The 23,173-nt window shown below is 40.1% G+C and overlaps 1 protein-coding gene across 2 annotated transcripts in view; it reads right to left on the bottom strand.

Moving 5' to 3' along the window:
• LSAMP (limbic system associated membrane protein) overlaps positions 1 to 23,173 on the bottom strand; it is a 637,666-nt gene that overhangs the window by 39,950 nt on the left and 574,543 nt on the right. For both annotated transcript variants that reach the window (XM_065876993.1, XM_065876992.1), the window contains exon 4: positions 1,601 to 1,735. In XM_065876993.1, the coding sequence (XP_065733065.1) occupies positions 1,601 to 1,735 (135 nt within the window). The remainder of the gene's footprint in view (positions 1 to 1,600; positions 1,736 to 23,173) is intronic.

The following is a 23,173-nucleotide window of genomic DNA, read 5'->3' as shown; positions in this document are numbered from 1 at the left end:
TACTGGCATTTCAAAACTCTATTACTTAAAAAATCGCACTTCAGGATAAAAGCACATCGGATCTCATCAAATGCATCCCCTTGTTCTTGGAAATGAGTGCCATAAATGCTACAGCAGAATCCTATCTGTTAGATTCTTCTAGGTCGGGTGTGAAGGGGATTTCGCCTTCTGTTTCAGAAGGCTGCCAGGCTGGAGCAAGACCACAGGAAATAGTGCCAGCATTGACCGGGTCACTTAAGTCAAGTTTCCTCAGCTCTTTGCGCCTCAGTTTCCAAATTTTTAAAGTCAGACTAAAGATGATCTCATGAGTTTACTGTGAGGATTAAATGACAAATGTAAATCCCTTAATCAGTGCTGCACATAGTAGGTACGAAGAATTGAAAACTTCTCTTTCTCTTTCTCCTGAGAGCATGGGCTTTAGAATCAAACAGGCTGGAGTCTGCATCCCTTTTCTTACTCTTGCTTTCTGTGTCATTTTGGAAAGCCAATTATACCTCCTAGGGCTCTAGTGTTTCAAACTTTAAAATGGAGTCAATTATATCTACCTTGTTAGGGACTTTATACAGTATCACTGGCACACAGTTTAACTACATGGAAGGCTTAAAATAATGGAAAGTAACTTACAACCATCCAAAGCATATTTTGAAACATGGGTTAAGATGTATGTGCATGTGTGTCTGTGCGCCTTTGTGCATGTGTGTATGTATGTTATATGTGCACATGTGAGTATATGTGTGGAGTGTGTATTTGTGTGTGTATTTGTGTTAAACACACAGGAAGGAAGAACTGTCAGGACATCCTTTTATCCCTGTCACTAGCCACAATTATGTGATGTGGAACCTGAATTTGAATCATGTGGACAGTCACTCCTCACTGAACAAGGTAAATGAATTCTCTTTATTCCTTTGCTGGGTGACACATCATATGGATCCGCCCCTGCCCCCCATCCTTTTGAACTACATCTAAGGATCCTTTCATCTGAGAAGTTCAAAGTTTGCCCACTTACCGATGTATCTTAGTGAAATCTTCCTTTCTAATGCCCATATTTTGGGACAAATAGATAACCAATATTAACTTATCAGGTATCCCTCGTAGCCACCGGAGACACATGGTATCTGACCACAGTGGCTTAAATTTGTTCCCAAGGCCAATTAGTTCAATAGCGGAGGATAAAATATGGTCTCGAATTATTCTCTTCTGACAAACAATACATTAAGGTGGAAATTCCAGTTAAAGCAGTCACGAGTTGTTGTTTTTTTCCAAAGTGGTATGACCTTGGTCTCCACAAAGACTAGAAGAGTGATGATTGCCTAAAGTGCTAGTGTGGTCTGATCATGTTTTCTTAATTCTGTAGTCTAAGTAAAAGACAGAGCGTATTGTTAAATGCATTATAGGTTATATTTAGAGTTGGTACAGTTGATTTATCAAATTCAAGGGCCAAGTCCTGCCCTTGGATATGTCCAGTGTACAAATGTGCATCCCTGACTAGAGGAGCATCTGCTTGAAATGCAATGTTCTTTTGATATAGGCTCTTTAGAGCTCGCTGGAGGTGGAGGTGGGCCCTGGGCACATGGCACCTGCTGGCTCCTGCCATACTCACAGTTCACAGTGACCTTGACTTGTTTGACATCCGCCGAGGAGACCTCATTGGCAGCTTTGCACTCATATTTGCCTGACTGCTCTCTGGTGATGCCGAGGATCTCCAGATATTCTTCTTCTCCTTCAAATTCTCTTCCTGTAAAACAAAGGTTTGCACGATTTTTTTTTTTAAGTTTAAAATATGCAGGAGATCACCTCTTTTTTTCTTTTGAGAAGCAATAGATCCACATGGCTTTTCAATAATTTGACAATGTTCTTTGTCTGAGGTCAGGTTCTATAGAAGCAGACTCCAAGACAAAAAGTCATTTGAAGATGATTAAGGAAGGAAATGTTCTCAGGAAAAACTGGTAGGGGAGTGGGAAAATGGGATCTGGCAGAGAAAGGAGCCAAGCTGGGGTGCAACACCAGGTCTCATCCCACAGATGGCAACCCAGCTCAATCCCTCAGGGAGCTCTGGGCACAGCACAGGTCCCACTTCAAAGCTGTGCTGACCAAGAATCAAGAAGCTGGAGTGTTTATACATCACGCTCATCTGTCACTGGCTAAAGGTTTAGAGCAAAGTGGGAGTCACGGCGAGGGGCATGCAAGTTGTAAAGGGGTCAGAAGGGCAGCCATTGAAGTGCTGAATCATCGATTAGACCATGCTTCAAAGCACTCTTTCAACTAAAGTTGCTATTAGGACACATGGCTTCCCTTTGAGAAACTGTCACTCTTCTCCCCCAGATTATGTGGAGTTCTCTTCACGAAGGTCATGTTCGAAACCCTGTCTTATAGTTATGGTTTCCTTGTTCAGTGTCAAACTACATCACCAATGAAACTTTCAGGCCTTGGACCAGATCCAAGAGATTGTGCTGCTGATGGCACATTTTGTCACGTGGGAGGGCTAGGGAGCTAAATATGATTGGCTTAACCAGTTGGGATTAGGGGTCTGGAGGCCCTTTTTAGAAAGTTGCACAAAAATGTCTCCATTTTCATAAAGAAATGTCAAGATAGACAGGCTTGTTTAATTCCCCTGATTAAAAGACTTTATTTCTGGAGAGAGACAGAGAGAGAGGAAATGGAGGCATGGAGGTGGAGAGTGGGGGGGGGGAGAAAAAGGGGAAAGAGAAAGTGAAGAGGAAAGGGGACAGAGCAGGGAAGAGCTTGGCCAGAAAGGCCTATAGACATCAGCTAAATTCAACTTCCCTCACCCTCAAGTTACAAACCCCACTGCTGTGGGGTTAGGCCAGAGCAGCTGGAAGGGTGCTAAATAACACAGTCCTGCCACCATGAAGAAAACTTGCTCCTGGTCATCCTACACTAAATGGTACCAATTAATAGCTCTGTTCACATGCCACAAGCTGTTTTCCTTTTCTGGAAATTGCCTGATGGCCAAATCAACATAACAGCCAGCCAGCACAGAGACAAATTCACTGCCTAAATATGTCAACTCAGTCTGTTAACTAGGCTCCCAATAGAACCTAAGGCCTCTTTTTTTTTGTGTGTGTGGTATGTGGGCCTCTCTCTGTTGTGGTCTCTCCCATTGCAGAGCACAGGCTCCGGACACGCAGGCTCAGTGGCCATGGCTCACAGGCCCAGCCGCTCCGCGGCACGTGGGATCCTCCCGGACCGGGGCACGAACCCATGTCTCCTGCATCAGCAGGCAGACTCTCAACCACTGCGCCACCAGGGAAGCCCGAACCTAGGGCCTCTTTGATAACATTCTGTAACGCAACTGTCAGGAATACTCCAAGCTTCAAGTCTTCTGTTAATTGTCACTAACACTAGTTTGAGGAAACTCTGAAATCCCAACAACAAAAAGGCAATAGTTATAATTATTTGGTTTGGAGTCCTGCACGTTATCTAGCACATGCTTCTACTGAAAACTTTTTAGAATTAGTCTGTAAGGGTAGAGCTGCATATTACTTATAATAGGCCATCTTATTTCCTGCCTGTGTTTTCACCTTTTTTCTTCTCCACACTCATGCAAGTAGTCAGACCCAACTTCTCATGCTACAGAAGTAGAATGTGGTAGGAAAGAAAACAGAAATCTTAGAAAGGGTAATAGTCCACTTTACTGGGTTAGCTGGGAAGACTTTGGACTTGGAGGAGAAAAAAAGACCTTTCCAGCATACTTGCAGCTATGAACTGAGAGTCATGCCAACGAAGTGATGCTAAGAATCTTCTAGTTAAATATAAATACCCTGAAGACAAATGGCAACATTGACAACTGCAGGCCAAAATAGGATAAAGCTCATTAAAAATCTGGAGTGCAAAGGTGGGATTTACAGTAAGACAGCATTATTGATTTTGAGAATAATGGTGGATTATGATGAAAAATGAGTAAAAGATGAATTCAGAATGGTTTAGGATTTCTGCCCTGCCCTGCTCCTGCATCCGTCAACCTTATTGCTAGGTAGGTACAGCGTTGTTAGTAGAAGAAAGGGAGAAGGAGTATAATCTTCTTAGAGATGGCTAGTAACACTGAATTCTTTTCACTTCCCATGAAATACCTAGAAAGGCTGGGTAATGGATCCCTACCTTGCATTTTGAATTTCTGAAAGGTATAAACCAGTTCCAGGCATGGGAATGATGATTTTTTAGCAACAACCAAGGCCCTACCCATTTGGGAAGCTGGCACCTGTGAGAGTAGACATTAAGATGAACTAGAGAAAATAAAGTAATATTTATTGGGTTTGGGACCTCGGATTCTTACATGAATACCAATGTAGGTATTCATCGTCTCATTTTTTCCCGATAAGCAGATAATAAAACAAATCTTCGTGGGATGAATTTTCAATCTCACGTCTCTAGGAAGAATTTCCCCCAATACTACATGGGGATGAAGGGGGAGTTTTCCATTAAATGCCCTACCCATAAGGCAGAAAGGTCATTTTTGTTTCTCCCATGCTAGCTCTCCTGCACGCTGATGGCCACCTTTATCTCCAGCATACAATGTGCACAGTTGGTTCACTAAAGCAGGGGAGTTTCAAGATGCAAACCAAATATAGGTAAAAGAAACTAGCCGGTCTTCCCTCATCCAACAATCTTGACAAAAATTTAAAATATTAAACAATACCTCTGGGCCCTTGTCATTCTTCCTTTATCTCTTGGACCCTTCATTTGAAACTCTTATCCTGGCACAAGAAGTGCCAGGAAGCTAGTCTATTTTTCTTGCACCCACAGGAGACTTCACTCACAACACATTATCTCTCCTGGTTCACTTGAGCATTCCTCATTAATCCACAGTGATCTGAGAGGAAAGGGATACTTTTGTGCTGCTAGAAAGTCAAAGAACCAGACTATAAATTCCTCGGGGACTGTGTCTTGCAATATCCCCGTGCACAGCACAGGGCTTGGAACAGATTCATTACTCAACAACTGTTTGCTGAGTTAGCTGAACTGAATTAAGAAACACAAGCAAAAACTAGAGTCAGATTCAACACATCATCTAGCTTAAGAGAACCAAGTATTGAAAGGTACTTTCTGTACCTTCTGTTCTTTCTGTAATCGAAGCTGGCGTATAAATCCTCTCCCTTTTAATGATCCTAACAAAACACCCTTTTACTGGGGAAGGACGGGTGTGCTGAGTCCTCTGCTGTGGAAATGCTGGGCGGGGCATCTCTGGCCATGCCCTGAGAATGTATCTGCTATGCAGATTTATTATTTCAGGAAAAGGTGTACAGACACCAGCAGAGCCCCAGATGGAAATGGGCACAACGCCATTCCTTTCATCTAATCAACTGCAGTTTCTTGTTTCAAGGCATGGAATACACCACGTTAATCTTGAGTCGCAGAATTTTTTTTTTTTTTTTTTTTGCGGTACGCGGGCCTCTCACTGTTGTGGCCTCTCCCGTTGCAGAGCACAGGCTCAGGACGCGCAGGCTCAGCGGCCATGGCTCACGGGCCCAGCCGCTCCGCGGCATGTGGGATCTTCCCGGACCGGTGCACGAACCCGTGTCCCCTGCATCGGCAGGTGGACGCCCAACCACTGCACCACCAGGGAAGCCCCTGAGTCGCAGAATTTTAAAATGCATTCAGGTCCTCTTGCTCCTCTCCCTTGGCTCCCATGTATCTGTCCACATCAGGGCACCTGTTCTCCATTCTTTCAGTTCCCTCTGACTAGCTGTTCTCAACCCAGGGATCCTGTCACCATCTCCCTATACTCTCTCAAGAGAAGACTTTTAGGCCAGAATCTGACATTCAACCTGTTGGTAAATTCTCTGGTGGCATAAAGCCGTATGGCTAACGTGGGCCCTTCTCTTGTTCCTATCTATTATTTTCTGCCCTTATTTAAATGTTTACCTGAAATGCAAATTTCAATATTTTGGTATCTTAAACATCTCAACCTGTTTCCACAAGCTTGCTCACGTCGCCGAGTGTTATATTTGTTCTGGGATCTAGTGTTTAGTTTAAATCTCCCTTTGCTTACTGTGCTTTTGTGTCTCCTGGCAATATTCAGCTACCAGGCTAAATAATTTCTCATCCTCCTAAGTGTATGCACGTTTCAAACTCTTCACATAATTAACATATCGCCTCTTAGCCACTGTTTACTCAAGTTCTACATATTAGTTCTTTTAATATTTCTTCATAAGTCAGAAAGAAGGGCCTCGAGCTAGTGGCAAGAGGAAAGTGTTCTCTTCTGTGTTCCCTGATGTAGAGGCAAATCAGCCAGGAATAACGCCAATTAAAGTATGCCAGGTGCCACCTCCTGAGTGCAGTGCCTTCAGAGGACCGTGCTTTGGTGAAACCTGTAGAGTTCACATCCAAGATGTCGATTTATTTAGATTTCCAAGGAGGCATCTGGAAGCAAGCAGCCATTTGAAATTAAATGCCTTTCCTTCGTGTCTCTCTCTCTCTTTGTCCCATTCTTTCCTTCTTCCTCCTCTCTCTCTCTCCCACTGCCGCCTCCTTCCCCCAACCACACGCATACATACAAACAGCTATTTATTTACATATAACCATTCACTCTAACTTTTAGGAAACAACATGTCAATTCACTAACACCCAAATATTTGCTCACTAAACACAGCAGGCTTATTCTTGAAAATTCTCCAGGGTATGACATCCAACACCCTATTTGGAATTAAAAAAAAAAAAAAAAGACTGCTATCCTAATAATCATTATGATATCTGTCTTTCTTTTCCTTTATCTGAGATCCAGGAAATGAAATTTAGAAAACTTGTTAAATTTGAGTGTTTTATGACTTTAAAGTAGAATCCCAAGGATTCTTATATATTAGGAAATAGATGAAGCATTTTTTCTCCACTATTCTGAGAAGAGTCTTATAATGTCTTTGTAGATCATCCTTTTACAGAAGGGAGCATGGGTTTTAAACAGGGTTGACATTCCCTTTACTCACCTAAATTTGAATATTTTATAAGTGACTGTAAACACACTGGCTATAAATACAAACACATATACAGATGAATGAAAAGCAAAGAAGTGGCACTTGTCTTGTAGGCTATATATGTATGTATGTGTGTGTTTGTGAGTCTGTGGTCGGAAAGACGGGTGAAGAGGGTGAGAAAAAGCCAGCTATGAACTTCTACCTCGAAAAATAAAAAGAAAAAAGGATCGCAAATCAATGATGCCATTTGAAGTTTCCTATGCTAATTTCAAATACTGTAACAAGTTTCTGTTCTTACAGTACATTTCATGTTTTCGTTCTTTTTTTTTTTTTTTTAGCCTAAGGACATACTCACCTGTTCCAGTTTTTGCTTTCCCTACTTTTTTTGCACATCACGTTCTGTACAGACATGCTAAAAAAAGGAAGAGAGAAAGAAACACAAGAAATCTAGAAAAAATACTTGTGATGAGGTACTTTTTATATTTCCAGCCATGTCTCTCTCTAGATCCTTTGAAGTTTTTGTTTCTTGGTGTCATATCCCACCTGAGAGACCCTTTAGTGTTTGACAACTTTTCTGTCCAAGAGTGGAAACCGCTTCTCATCCCCACCTCTCATCACCCATCAAGGGAGGGGTGAAGAGTAGTAAATGATCCATGATTGAAAGAAGGAAGGGGTAAGCAGTGGACACAGTTGTAAGAGCAGAAATCACAGGAGAATAAGGAGACACAGGGGAGAGCAATGTATTGAAAAGAATGAGGGGGAAAAGACTGAGAGAAGTGATACAATGAGGATGATTATAATAGAGAATTCTCTAGAGACAGAGGCATTTGACTATTAAGATATTTGAGCCTACATGGAAAGGAGGGGATTGGTTACTCTGCTGTAGAAATGTTCCCTATTTGAATAGTAAGACAACAGGGTGTGGATTATGCAAATTGGCCCCATGCCTTCTGTAGCCCCAAAGGGTGTATTTAGTACCCAGAAATCAGAGGCAAGCACAATGCCAGGAAGGATTCACAACTGGCTTTGGCTCTATGAATGAATATGGGCCAAATGAAGAACGTCCTGGCATCCAGAAAGATCCAATTCATTACGGTTTGTGTTTTTGCTTTCACATGCAAAAAGTCAGCTAGGTGGGGTTTCCCTGGTGGTGTAGTGGTTGAGAGTCCGCCTGCTGATGCAGGGGACACGGGTTCGTGCCCCAGTCCGGGAAGATCCCACATGCCGCAGAGCGGCTGGGCCCGTGAGCCATGGCCGCTGAACCTGGGCGTCCGCGGAGGCTGTGCTCCGCAACGGGAGAGGCCACCACAGTGAGACGCCCGCGTACCGCAAGAAAAAAAAAAAAAAAGTCAGCTAGCTGACAGTTTGAGCTCGGCATCCAACCGGAAGATGCCATCCACACATCCTTTTCAGTCCTGGGCCATGGCATTTTGTTATTGTACTCATACTTAACCATTATCCCCTACTTGGTGTCAGTTTTCAGAAACCGTTCTGCCCTTGTAGATGCGAGGTTTGGAATCAAGAGCCCCTATGTTTAGTCTCTGAAGGGGAACGCTATCGATGGCAGCTAACCTTCCATTGTAGGGACCACATCTGGTTTTGCTCATCATTGTACCCCTAGTGCTCAGCTGGATGCTGGAGTGCTCGAGAAATTTTGCAGAGGAAGGGTGGAAGGAGTTACCACTTAATAAACACAAACTAGGTACTTTGCTAAATGACTCAGACATTATCTTATTTAATTCACAATACCATTAAGATGAGGAATCCAGGTTTAGAGAGGACCTTTTAGGAACTTGCCTGAGTTTATAATGATATTAAGGAAGAGCAGAGGTTTAAACCAGGTCTGTTGACTTTTGCAGCCCATTTTCCCAACTAAGCATGACTATTTTTATTAGTAGAGATCCTAGTTAGCTGAATTCTTAGCTCTCAGAAGCTGCTCTATTTCTGTCTTCTGAATATACATGTGAGGCTGAGAATGGGACACTTGGGGAATTTCCAAAACAGTGTAGCTCAGTTATACACAAAGAAAGTAAAAAAGGCAGCCTTCAGCTTTTATAAGATTTGTCTACTTAATTTCCTCATCAAGAGAAATAAATAGAGCAATACCTGAGAAAAAAGCTGGTATTTAAAAGTTTAGACTCACTCACTTTTTTATAGAGGTCCCTCCAAAAGCAATATAAAATGATGGTTGCACATGAATGCCAACAAACAGCAAAGGAGCTACAGGAACAGTGTAGCATGCACTTATATTAGGAAAGACTTACTGGGAGGAGTGAAATTTCAGGAAGTTGAAAAACACAAGTGGAGAGAATCAGAGCCGGCAAATTGTACAAGGGTGTGGCAATTTGGTTATCCTGCCTGAAATAGACTTCTCCACATTCAGGAGAAATGAGCAGCGTGATATGACAGCAGGACATAGGCTAGTGTGTGAGGGGTGGTGTGAAGATTCTGGATTTGCTATGTTCAGTATCTCTGCATCCCAGTGAAGACACAGTGGAGCCTTCTGGCTCCCATAAGGTATTGAGTAAAATGACATTTAAAAAAATAATTTGGGACTTCCCTGGGGGCGCAGTGGTTACGAATCCGACTGCTAATGTGGGGGACCTGGGTTCGATCCCTGGTCCAGGAAGATCCCACATGCCGCGGAGCAACTAAGCCCATGTGCCACAACTACTGAGCCTGTGCTGTAGAGCCCACGTGCTGCAACTACTGAGCCTGTGTGCTGCAACTACTGAAGCCCACATGCCTAGAGCCTGTGGTCTGCAACAAGAGAAGCCACTGCAATGAGAAGCCCACACACCATAACGAAGGGTAGACCCTCCTCACCGAAACTAGAGAAAGCCTGTGCACAGCGACGAAGACCCATTGCAGCCAAAAAATAAATTAAATAAATAAATAAATAAATAAAATTAAAAAAAACATTGTTTTAAGCTTTCTTCCATCTTTCCTTACTTCCTTTCTTGAGAAAACAGGGTGTGTAAGCATGGAATTCCATGGAAATTTTATTTGTTTAAAGTCCTTTGTATATCAACACCATTTACTCTTGGTGCCAGTTTCTTGGCACTGAGTCTCAACATGTATTGTAATAAGCTGCCCTGTGAACTGCTGTGAAAGCGGAGATGGCTCTACAAGGTTGTCAAATAGTCATCATCAACCCTGACTAATTGGCAGTGGCTACCTGGAGCATGACATTGAGAAGGATGCTGAGGCAGAGTCTAGGCTCAGTGGGAAAGAGTGGCAACGTCTATGAGGGCAGGAGAAGGGAATGTGTGCACATCCTTGGACCCTCACCTGCCCTGGGGTCTCTTGTAGTCCACCTGAGTTTTTTTGGGTATAAAGAAATGTGTCCTAAATACAGCATGTAGGTTGAAAGCTAGTGACTTCCTGGGTTTGAATGCAGTTTGTACCATTCGGAAAATCAGGATAGAGTGCTTATTTTGGAGTGAAGATAATGAGTTTCATTCTTGACATGGTTGGTATCAGGTTGAAATATCCCGGGGAGTGCATTTCATAGGCACTCAAAAACATGGAGCTGCCAAAAGACTAGGGCTAAATGTAGATTAAACATGGAATATATACATTGGTAGTAATTCAAGCCACCATAGTAGGGACTACAGAACATTTGTATGGTGTAGCATCATGTCATAAAGCAAGGAATCACTGTCTTCTTCTTTTTTTTTTTTTTTTGCGGTACGCGGGCCTCTCACTGTTGTGTCCTCCCCCGTTGCGGAGCACAGGCTCCAGACACGCAGGCTCAGCGGCCATGGCTCACGGGCACAGCCACTCCACGGCATGTGGGATCTTCCCAGACCGGGGCACGAACCCGTGTCGCCTGCATCGGCAGGCGGACTCTCAACCACTGCGCCACCAGGGAAGCCCTCACTGTTTCCTTTTTTATTATCCTGGGATGAGGGGAAAAAGAGGCAAAGAGGTAAAACTGGACAAACACCCCCCCCCCAAATACCTAGTAGACTCCTTTGGAATAAAATAGATATAAAAATTCCTGCAGGTGTTGATTGTTCTCTAGACTATTTCCCAAGAAGGGGGTGAGGCAGAGATTAGAGTTGCTGGTCAGAGGCAGCAACAAACAAGATCTTCCACCATTGTCATCAGAACTGTAGGGGTCTTCCACGACCTATCATTAGCGATTCTGCCTTGGCTGAGGATTAAATATCAAGAGAGATGAGAGCAGCAGTTGCTGTTTTCAAGAGTCACATAAATCAATTGGCATTTTGTAAGTGAATGTGTTAAACTCAGCAGGGCAACTGCACTGTGCAAGTATTGCTGGGCATAATTTTGTGGCTGCCGAGAAGGCTTTGAAAGGTAATTAAAAGAAAGCAGGTGATGACCCCATCTGGCCCTCTGTCCTTTCATCCCAGGCCTGATGTTGCAGTGACCTTAGTGGGGCTCACCCCCAAATCTCAGCCTCACTCCTTCAGCTAGCCTCACTGCTGAAAGAACCTTTCGATCCAGTTTAGAGACCTGTTCTTTCTTAGAGTCAGTAAACAAGTAACGGAGAGAAAAATAGGGGGTAGGGATCGGGGTAGGCCAGAAAAGAAAATGCTTTAACAGACTCACAGACACAGAGAACAGATCTGCTGTTGCCAAGGGGGAGGGAGGGGAGGGGAGCGATAGACTGGGAGTTTGGCATTAGCAGATGCAAACTGTTGTATGTAGAATGGATAAACAACAAGGTCCTACTGTAGAGCACAGGAAACTATATTCAATATCCTGTGATAACCCATAGTGGAAAAGAATGTAAAAAAGATAGTATATATATATGTATATAACTGAATCACTTTGCTGAAGAGCAGAAACTAACATAACATTGTAAATCAACTATATTTCAATTAAGAAAATAATTAAAAAATAAAAACCCAGTGAATAAGATGAAAATGGAAAAAAAAAAGATAATATAGTTTAAGCAGGTACGGAGCCTGGCAATTTGTTTCTTGCTTTTTGACCAAAGTGTATGAATTAGGAATTACCCCATCAACGTTCAGTTTGGGGACCAGCACCCGTCAATCCTGGCTGGGGTTTTTCAGCCTCTCTGTGAAGCAGATGTATTGCAGTGGGAGTGAGGGTCCTGGCTACAGCGTAGCGGGTACACTGGAGAGGTGGACTGGGAGAGACCGGGAGGCAGCTTGCGCCTGCTCTGGAAAGCATTCGCCCTCCCAGGCTGGGCCCAGGCGCTCCTGGAAGGCTACGTTACCAGGCCAGTTGGGCCAACGCTTAATAAGAAAACAGCAGCGATTTGTCTCCACTGCTATTTACGTTTCAAGCGCATGACAGGCTGTCAGTGCAAGTGAGAGTCGCTAAATTTACTGCATTTCAGATTACTGCCACAGCCTCTGACTTGACAAGTCACTTCATTTAAAAAGCACTGCGTAAGGATGTTTCCTCCACTTCTTTTTAAATAAAAACAAGGGGAGAGAAAAAGTCCACCACAGTGGTTTAAATGATTGAAATGAAGAAAGCCCACAAGACTGCCTTAGTCTGATGGGTGGGCGCTACTTTCACACACTGAACTCTAATTAAAGTGGCAAGTGAGGGAAAGGGATGACCCCGAAATTCTTGGTTTGACTGATTTGTGGACTGGGTGATATTTTTATGTGGTGGGGAGGTGGGTCATAAAATGAGTTTTCATATGTTGAATTTGAATGCTTAAAGGACATGCAAGTGGAGATTTCTTCTAAACAACTGGATATAGATGAAGAATAAACCTACTTATTTTTTAACACTTCATTTCTTTACCTGTTCATTTATTTCCTGAGATTTTTATAAACAGAAGAAGATAACTATAGACAAAAAGTAGGAATTAACATCAAGGGAGTAAAGGGGATAGAGACGGGGCAACTCAATGCTGAATAAGAATAACAATTCAAAATATTCATTTTTGGTATAATAAGACCTAAATACTTAAAAATACATATGCAAGTGGATTATGTTCTGAAGAGTAGAGCATGGCCATGTGCCAGCCAGTAATTTAAACAGGAAGTACAAGAAGCAGAGGAAGTAGATGAAAGATATTATTCCTAACCCTTATGGAACTCACATTCTCATCAGGGATAGGTACAATTAAACAGCTCTGGAAAGAGTTGACTTTATTCCACATGAGTGGAAAATGGATTAAAGGCTTCAGGAATTATGTTCATATATACTTGGACTAGTTCTAGTAATACTATTAATCGTATTTTCTCAATGATTTTATTTTATTTTTCAATGATTTTAAATGCTACTCCTAATTACAACTTGGTTTGTTTCTTGATTCTGTTCTGTTTTTGGATTCCTTTTGACTATTCCTAGGCCAATCTCTTACTATGCTAATTACCATAGCTTTTAATACATTTTAATGAAAGATGAATAGTCATTTATCAGAATTTTCCTGATTGGTTTCACCTATCTTTTTCAACATGAACTTTAGACTCATCTTTTAAATCAAACAAAAACTAAGTATTGGGTCTTTTATTGGGTTTATATTAGATTTATAGGTTAAATCTATATCTTTACAATCTTGATTCTTTCTATGCAAGAATAAGATACCACATTTAAGTCTTCTTTATCCATCAATTTCTTTCTAAGTCTTAGGAATTTTGCATTAGGCTTATTCTCATATATTTTATATTTTCTTATTTCTAGCGAATAGGGTTCTTTTGTCATTATCTAACTGGTATTAGTCACATTTAGAAAAAAAATAGTTTTGTATGTCAATAGTGTAATTAACTACTTATTGAATTATCTTTTCTCTTATTGTTGCTAGAATCGTGTTGGAAACAACAGACTATTCCAATTTTGAAAAAAAAGTATTATCCACCAAAACAAATTCAGGTAAGTCAAGTGATTCAAAATTAAAAGGTAAACTATAATAGTATTAAAAGAAAAGGCTAGAGTTTGATAATATTGAAGAAGGGAACACCTTTCTAAGCAAGTCATAAAACACAGAAGCCATGAAGAAAAAAAGATTTATTAGTTTGATTACCTATAAAAAGTAAAAAATTTTCCACAGTACAAAACCTTCATCAACAAAGTTAATACATAAATAATAAGATGAAAAATGTATTTAAAATATATATCACATAAAAGGGCCAAACTCCTTAAAAAGTTGAAATTTCAAAGTCAGTAGGCTGAACTGACTATTTTGGGAGACAGTTTGACAATATCTACTAAAGCTGAGGATGTGCATATGATCCAGCAATTCCACTACTATGTGCAGAGATATTCATAGCAGCACTGGAAGTACCCACACTGTGTAGAGGGTAAATAGATTGTGGCATATTCATATAGCAGAATACCAGACAGCAAGGAAAATTCGACAGTTCTATGTGGCAACATGGGCAATCTCCCAAACATAATATGGTGTGAAATAAATAAAACAATCAATACAGTATAAATCCTCTCCTATGAAAGTTACAGACAAGCAAAACTAACCTATTTTTTTTCCATGAATGCTGTATAATTGTAAAATTACAAACCAAAGCAAGGAAAAGATTATCACAAAATATTTCACATTATTATATCTAGTATTTATTATGTGCTTACTATGCGTCATGCTTTTCATATAAACGTATTCACTTAAGAAAATTTCATTCATGTAATATAATGCTATCTAGTCATATAAAAGATATATTTGTTATAAAATACTATGTATAGTACATCTTCTTTGTGTTAAGTTATATACATACATAAATGCATATATTCATATATATGCTTTTTCTATTGAAGTATAGTTGCTTTACAATATTGTGTTAGTTTATACTGTAAGCAAAGTGAATCAGCTATACGTACACATATATCCCCTCCTTTTTGGATTTCTTTCTCATTTAGGTCACCACAGAACATTGAGTAGAGTTCCCTGGGCTATACAGTAGGTTCTCATTAGTTATCTATTTTATACATAGTATCAATAGTGTATGTATGTCATTCCCAATCTCCCAATTCATCCCACCCCTCCCGTTCTCCCTTGGTATCCATACATTTGTTCTCTAAGTCTGTGTCTCTATTTCTGCTTTGTAAATAAGATTGTCTATACCAAATTTTTCAGATTCCACATATATGCATTAATATATGATATTTGTTTTTTTTCTTTCTGACTTACTTCACTCTGCATGACAGTCTCTAGGTCCATCCATGTCTCTACAAATGAGCCAATTTCATTCCTTTTTATGGCTGAGTAATATTCCATTGTATATCTGTACCACATCTTCTTTATCCATTCCTCTGTTGATGGACACTGAGGTTGCTTTCATGTCCTGGCTATTGTAAATAGTGCTGCCATGAACATTGAGGTGCATGTGTCTTTTTGAATTATGGTTTTCTCTGGGTATGTGCCCAGTAGTGGGATTGCTGGGTCATACGGTAATTCTATTTTTAGTTTTTTAAGGAACCTCCATACTGTCCTCCATAGTGGCTGTATCAATTTACATTCCCACGAAGAATGTATGAGGGTTCCCTTTTCTCCACACCCTCTCCAGCATTTATTGTTTGTAATTTTTTTGATAATGGCCATTCTGACCGGTGTGAGGTGATACCTCATTGTAGTTTTGATTTGCATTTCTCTAATAATTAGTGATGTTGAGCATCTTTTCATGTGTTTCTTGGCCATCTGTATGTCATCTTTGGAGAAATGTCTATTTAGGTCTTCCACCCATTTTTTGATTGGGTTGTTTGTTTTTTTGATATTGAGCTGCATGAGCTGTTTGTATATTTTTACCATTGTAACAAAAAGAATAAAATACCTAGGAATAAACCTACCTAAGGAGGCAAAAATACCTGTATGCAGAAAACTATAGGATACTGATGAAAGAAATCAAAGATGACCCAGATGGAGAGATATACAATGTTCTTGGATTAGAAGAATCAATGTTGTGAAAATGACTATACTACCCAAAGCAATCTACAGATTCAGTGTAATCTCTATCAAATTACCAATGGCATTTTTCACAGAAATAGAACAAAAAATTTTACTATTTGTATGGAAACACAAAAGACCTCGAATAGAAAAAGCAATATTGAGAAACAAAAATGGAGCTGGAGGAATCAGGTTCCCTGACTTCAGACTATACTACAAAGCTATAATAATCAAGACCATACGGTACTGGCACAAAAACAAACATATAGATCAATGGAACAGGATAGAAAGCCCAAAGATAAACCCATGAACCTATGGTCACCTAATCTATGATAAAGGAGGCCAGAATGTACAATGGAGCAAAGATACCCTCTTCAACAAGTGGTGCTGGGAAAACTGGACAGCTACATGTAAAAGAATGAAATTAGAACACTTCCTAACACCATATACAAAAATAAACTCAAAATGGATTTTGAGACCTAGATGTAAGGCCAGACACTATGAAACTCTTAGAGGAAAACATGGGAAGAACACTCTTTGACATAAATCACAGCAAGATCTTTTTTGACCCACCTCTTAGAGTAATGAGAATAAAAACAAAAATAAACAAATGGCACCTAATTAAACTTAAAAGCTTTTGCACAGCAAAGGAAATCATAAACAAGACAAAAAGGCCACCCTCAGAATGAGAAAGAATATTTGCAAATGAAGCAACTGACAAAGGATTAATCTCCATATATATGCTTTTTAACACATTTGCTTACATATACACAATGTCTACCCAATATTAGTAACAGTCTGACTTCTGGATTATGGAATTAGGAGAGCCAGAAGTGTGTGGTCGGAATTTCTCTTCATTTTATGCCCTGCTATACTGCTTGAATTTTTGACATAGATCATATGTTACTTTTATATTAAAAGTTTCTTAAAAATGGAATTAGATTTAATAATTTCAGTACAGGGGAAAGACATACCCACCCTTGTGGCTGTATCCTCAGGGCAGGTTTCTCATAATGAAAAAGAAAAATCTCTGAGATTTTTCTATTTCTGGCATAAAATAAGACACCAATACCAAATGCCAGGAGGAATGGTAGAAAGGAAGTTGATACCACATAAAATCAGAGCAATTCTCTAATTAGCTTGGCAATAAGGAGTTTTAATGACTGTACGTGGGTACTGTCTGTTTCACTCTACCTCCTGCACTGTGTCTATTAAAGAATTGTGACCTGCAGGCCCACTCCGCCCCGAAGCGGTGAGACTTGAGCCTGGCTAATTGTTAGAAGTTCTCTGCCCACTATTGAGAGGGGTCTGGGCTTCCATGCTGACCCTGAAGGTGGAAGGCACCTGTATGCACAGTCAGATACCTTTTCTTTTCCTGTTCTCCACCCTATGTACCAGTTTGCTTGACTGCTCTTTGGTCCTTGTTGCTGGCACTCAGATTGCACTCCAGTCCCCAGCTGGAGCTAAAGTAGGGCTAGACTATGAACTTGACCCATAATCTAGTTGTCAATAACTCCATTCTTCTGAGGCTGGAGGCTTCTAAATCCTCTCTTTCTATCACTGATTAATAGCCTACTAGCCTTGATGCAGCACCACTACCCAGAAATCTCTGTGCCCTGCTATCATCATAGCCATCGGATCTGCATATTCTGAGAACAATCCCAACCTGATTTTCCATAATGATATGAACTATGAGTCTTCCAGAAGAGGTGAGGAAGTCTCAGGTATCAGGTAGAAAGAACCCATCCCTTGTTCTAGTGTGTTTCTTCTTTTATATTCCTTTAGCCCAAGCAAAACTCAGCTTATCTTTTTTTCTCCCTGGGAACTTCTAAATTCACTACTGGCTTAGGCCTCCCAGGGCCTAACAGGTAAGAACCACAAAATTACTTCCTTAAAAGTATACAATTTATAGGATCTATATAGAGACCTTTTATGGATGGAGAGAGCAAGTACTAATACCTGTCATATAAAAAATATTAGGCTCAGTAATTTTTTCCACAGTATATAGCACAGAACTTTGTATCTCAACCAAGCACATAAATGTACTCAATCATTTATTTATATCAGACAATTTCCCAGCCCTGTGCTGAAGCCATTTTGTCTCACTCTAGGAAGCTGATCAGTCTGCTTAAAAGGTTTTCCTCCCTCACTTCCCATTCTTATCTTACAAGGATCTCACTGCAACCACACAAGATAACTGTATATACAGAAATTCAGTTGCTAAGGGATTTCAATCTCGAAACTGTCAAATGCTTGTTGAAGACACTTGATAATTGCAAGACATATTGTTAGGAACTGAATGTGTCCTCCCAAAATTCATAGGTTGATATCCTACCCTCAGTGTGATGGTATTAGGATGTGGGGCCATTAGAAGATGCTTAGATCATGAGGGTGGTGTTCTCATGAATGGGAGTAGTGCTCTTATAAAAGAGACCCCAGAGAGCTCTCTCACCCCTTCTGCTCTGTGGGGACACAGGAAGGAGACTGCTATCTATGAACCAAGAAATGGGTTATCAACAGATACTGAATCTGCTGTCATCTTGATCTTGGACTTCTCAGCTGCCAGAACTATAAGAAATAAATATTTGTTGTTTAAACCACCCAGTCTTTGACACTTTGTTATAGCAGCCTGAACTGACTGAGATAGCCGCTCTACTCAGTGTGCTACTATCCATTTATTTAAGAGGCTCTGGAGTCTATCCAAGGATCACATATTTAGAAAGCAGGCAACTTGGACCATAATTATTACCTAGAAATGGCTTCACTGAAGGGAGACCATAGACTTTTTTTATAAAGACTATTAAAAAGTACCCCTTCGAACACATTTTCTGTGTATTTCACAAACTTCAGTCAAATATGCTGTCAAATACATTACTCAATACCCTTTACAAATGGCCTCATGCATCAGATATTTGCAGAAGATCATGTCTGCTCGACAAATTTTTAAACTCTTGCTGCTATTTTTGAAATTAAAAAAATAGCTATGTGAATCAATGTTTTATCCCTTTTGTTTTCACTTTAGAAAAATTGTGCAAATATTGTGCCCAGGTGTAGTGATCAGCTTATCTCAGGTTCCTGCCAGCATCTATTCTAGTGTGTCTCAAAGTGTGATCCATAGACCACCTATGTAAGAACAATCCTGGGCGCTTATTATACAGGCAGATCACTGGGCCCTTACACAGACTTAATGAGTCAGAACCACTTGGGATGAGGCCCAGGAATCCATGTGTTCATAAAGCTCCCGAGGTGATGCTTGGGCACACCTACATTTGGTACCCACGCAGCTGATCTTAGTAGTCTGACATTCAGAGGCACATCCCTTTCTTCTCTCAAGGGACTTCAATTAACTGCAGCTGACAGGTTTAACCTTCGCTTGGGATTTGGGATCAATCCAGTTTTTACGTCAGGGGAGATCGAAGGGGAAAAGCTGAATTATCAAGAGAAGAATCAATATTTTGCATTGAACTTGACACTCAAGTCCCATCACTGAGCTAACAATTCCTCTTATTGTTAGTACCACTTTGTGACACTCGGGCTCCTTACATACATTAGTTCATCTGTCTACATAGGCATATTTTTAAATTTTTATTTACAAATGAAGCTACTTAAGTTTAGCAAAGCTAAGAAATTTGCCCAACATCACACAGAGAGTAAATGGCAGAGCCAAGACGTCTGTGTGACCCTAGTGTTTTTAACCATTAGATCATATTTTAAAAGTCTCAGCTCTATTCCTAGGACTAATTTCCATCTTGCGTAGAAGTACTAGATACTAGGTTCCTGATAAAAGCCAATGCTGACTACTTGCTGGCCTGCCTGGAACTCTAAAAGCCTAGGTCCCAGCCCAATTGTCTGCTGTCCTTTACTTTTCTCTCTCTCTCCTGCAGTTCATTGTGTTTTGCCTGGCATGATCGCTAGATTTTCATATTGTAAACATCACAAAGAATAGGTCATTTACATGCAAAGTTGGACAAGAAAATGCAAACTGCCTTTCCTACCTCCATTATGCATGAATTTTATTATAAAAGCACTTTTGATCAGTGGATAAGCTATCCATGAACTTGAAGAATGACAGATGGATGGCTGCTGGCCTTATCAAGGATTAGAAGATCTTCTAAGAGTAAATTAATTTGTAAACAGATGAGAGACTTAATTTCTTTGGATCATGCTACATAGGATTCTGAGTTATCCTACCCTGTAATCTCGTAGTCTCGCTGTAGAGTTACATTGAAATTACATGTGGCCAGCGTGACGTGTAAGCAGATAAGGTGATGCAAAGCAGGGGCTGCCTGTGTGGTGAGATTTGACAGGCTGCCAGGCAGGATAAATTGTCTCAAAGATATCAAACATTAAACCTTAATTATTTTCCCATTAAGACTCCTTTTACAATGTAAATATCAATGCACGTGGTTATACCTTTTATCAGCTAATGTCTTAATTCTCAGTGAACATCTAAGGGACTTGTCAGCCAGCAGGCAATCAGGATAGGTAGCTGTGGGAAGAGGTTCTGAAGAACTGGAAGGATTGGACTGGAAGAAAAGGGCACTGCTAGGGAAAGAGGAGTCGCAGTTCAATGCCACACTGAATACGCTCTGGCTTAGTGCGTCTAAATGTTGGCGGTAACACTGAGACAGAAAATCATTCTCACCAATATCTAAGTCTTGGTGTGAAATTAGCTGCACATAGGGATTAAAAGGTCATGGCTTATGATATCTATAAATAAGTCAATCTTGGAATAGGTATAAAACACGCTAACAGTCTTTGGGTTCACTTGAGGTCATGTTAGGTGGTCTTTTAAACTTGCTGATCCATATCTTGATGAGAGCAATAATGTCCAAGTTTTCAGAAGATAATTGGGTAAATTCTAAGCAGGAGGTCTTGGGATGTCTTCAAAAAATCACTAGGCTCTCACATCTCTTCAGCCTCCCCTTCCTTGCATATTATTCTAAAATACTGTTGGTTTCCAGAACGCTAAACCCGATTATATCGATATCTCAACATAACATGTACTGATGAAACTTTAGGTTCCTGGTCTAGAAGACCTTGCTATTTCAAGGTGAAGAAAGTTAAGCACCTCAAATCACCACCTTTGGACAGATGGTTTCACCTGAAGGCAAACTTAGTAGTGGCTCTCAGGCAACACTGTCCAACCTGCTGTGTTCAGGGGCAGAGGAGACCACAGGGAAGATGTGAAGGCAGGAAAGTATGGGGAGGAAGTCATGTAGCAAACAAGAAGGCAATAGAGTGTGGCACATGGAGATCATAGGCAGAAATCCATCAAATCAGACCATGTGGAAGAAAAAGAGCAGGAAGAAAATATCAGAATTACAACAGCCTAGAGTAGACTCACAGATACCTACAAAAATCAGTCTGTTGGCAGTCAGGGCAGATAGGTTCGTTTTGGTTGGTTGAACCTAAGCCTATTCACAAAAAGACTTCCTTCGGATGTGACATAAAATCACCATGCTGAGAAGCGGTTACCTATATTTTTATACTTCTGAGAGTAAGTGAAGAGATGAGCATATGACTGCAAACGTGGCTGGGTATCGGAAAGATTAAGGGTCACAAAAGTTTGGAGTGGTCATTCCTGACAACATAGCAATAAACTTTAGTCTTCTTTAAAAGACTGGAGGCTAAAACCATTTATTTTATTTTAGTTTAGTTTTTTTAACCAATATCCCTGGTCTTGATATAGTTCCAGGTGGTCTAAGGGCAGGTTATCAAATCACTCTCTGCACATCAGGGATAATGAAAAAGTTTTGTCCCTATGTTCAACACTTATCTAATGAAATGTCTACCTAGAGGACTGTAAAATGCTGTCACAGATGAGAGCTATCAGCCACTGGCATGGGAAAAGGGGGTGCTGGCTACATATGAACTGCATGTTGTAATTATACCTTGGTTAGAGCATGGCAAGATTAGATTCTTGCTAATCAAAAGAACACAATTCCAAAACTGTCAGATGTCTGACGTCCCCCTTCCACAATCCAATCACCGGTCACTGAGCAATCTATCCCTCTTTCCATAAAGGAGTCAGAGTTGGCATATCTTAAAGCGCCTTAAGAATGAAAGGTATTTGGAAGAAAAGGAGAGAGAGAGAGAGAGAGAGAGAGAGAGAGAGTGTGTGTGTGTGTGTGTGTGTGTGTGTAAAACATATATATTCAGGGACAAATGGAGAAAGGTAAATGACAGAATTTGGGTTAGCAGGAACGTGGAATTATTTCCTAACCTGGAAAAAATATATTTTCCATTAAGAAGTTGAAAATATAAAACTTGAGGCAAACATATTCAAAATGAAGTTTAGCTGAAGGAAAGTTTAAAAGTAATTTCAATAAATTTAATTGTATAGATTTAATTTCCTTTCTGGATAAGACACAAGTAACTTTGCCAAATTACAATCCAGGACATAAGTTCTCAAAAGTTTTCAGGTAGCAGAGCACTGGATAATCATAGTACTCTTTTTCTAATAATATAATCCAAATATAAGAAGCTAAATATTTGATTATGTGATTTTGTATTTATCCTACACCTACATTGGATTGTTAGATCTTAATTCAGAAAAAAATGGTGTAGACATCAAAAAATTTGAGAATTTTTTATGGGACAACCTTCAATCAATAAAATTATATTTTATTCAGTAATATTTTCCTTCTATGAATCAGTAAAAGAATGCCAATATTCTATTTTAGCAGCAGAACCACTAAGTTCAGTTTCTGGAATATCAGTGTTCTTTAGCACATAGTTTCAAAACCATTGAAGAGCTTCCAAAGGACTAATAAGTGAAAAGCCAAATACAATCAGGCAATTGACATCCTTAGGTTCTTCATAAAGCTGAACTCTATCTCATGCTACAGAGAGAGGGAGAGACAACAAATACAGGAAGGGTGCCTCCCCTTTGTAATGAGTACCAGCTCCTCAGAATAAAAAATATAGTAAAGAATTTAACTTGATAGGTATTACACCAACGGCAATGTGCTGGCAAGATACAACAAAGCATAAGAAGACAATACTAAAATGTAAAGAGGACGTAACTATTTAGGAAACCATTATACTAATAACAATTAATTAATAATAACAAATTTGCTTTAACTGTAGATATTCACTACTTTGGGATGTTCTAGTTTCCTTTTTTTTGAATCTGATGAATAGTGCCCAGAGACAGTAGATACTCATTAAAAGTTAATTTCTTTTTCTCCTCTTTCTTTCTGTCACAACAATCTTTAAGAGGTTTTACCTCTTATTCAACACCCATTTATGATAAAAGCCCTCCAGAAAGTAGGCATAGAGGGAACTTTCCTCAACATAATAAAGGCCATATATGAAAAACCCACAGCAAACACTGTCCTCAATGGTGAAAAACTAAACCATTTCCACTAAGATCAGGAACAAGACAAGGTTG

The sequence above is a fragment of the Phocoena phocoena genome, chromosome 4, assembly GCF_963924675.1.
Source record: "Phocoena phocoena chromosome 4, mPhoPho1.1, whole genome shotgun sequence".
NCBI lineage: Eukaryota > Metazoa > Chordata > Mammalia > Artiodactyla > Phocoenidae > Phocoena > Phocoena phocoena.
This window is presented reverse-complemented; position numbering and strand designations above follow the sequence as displayed.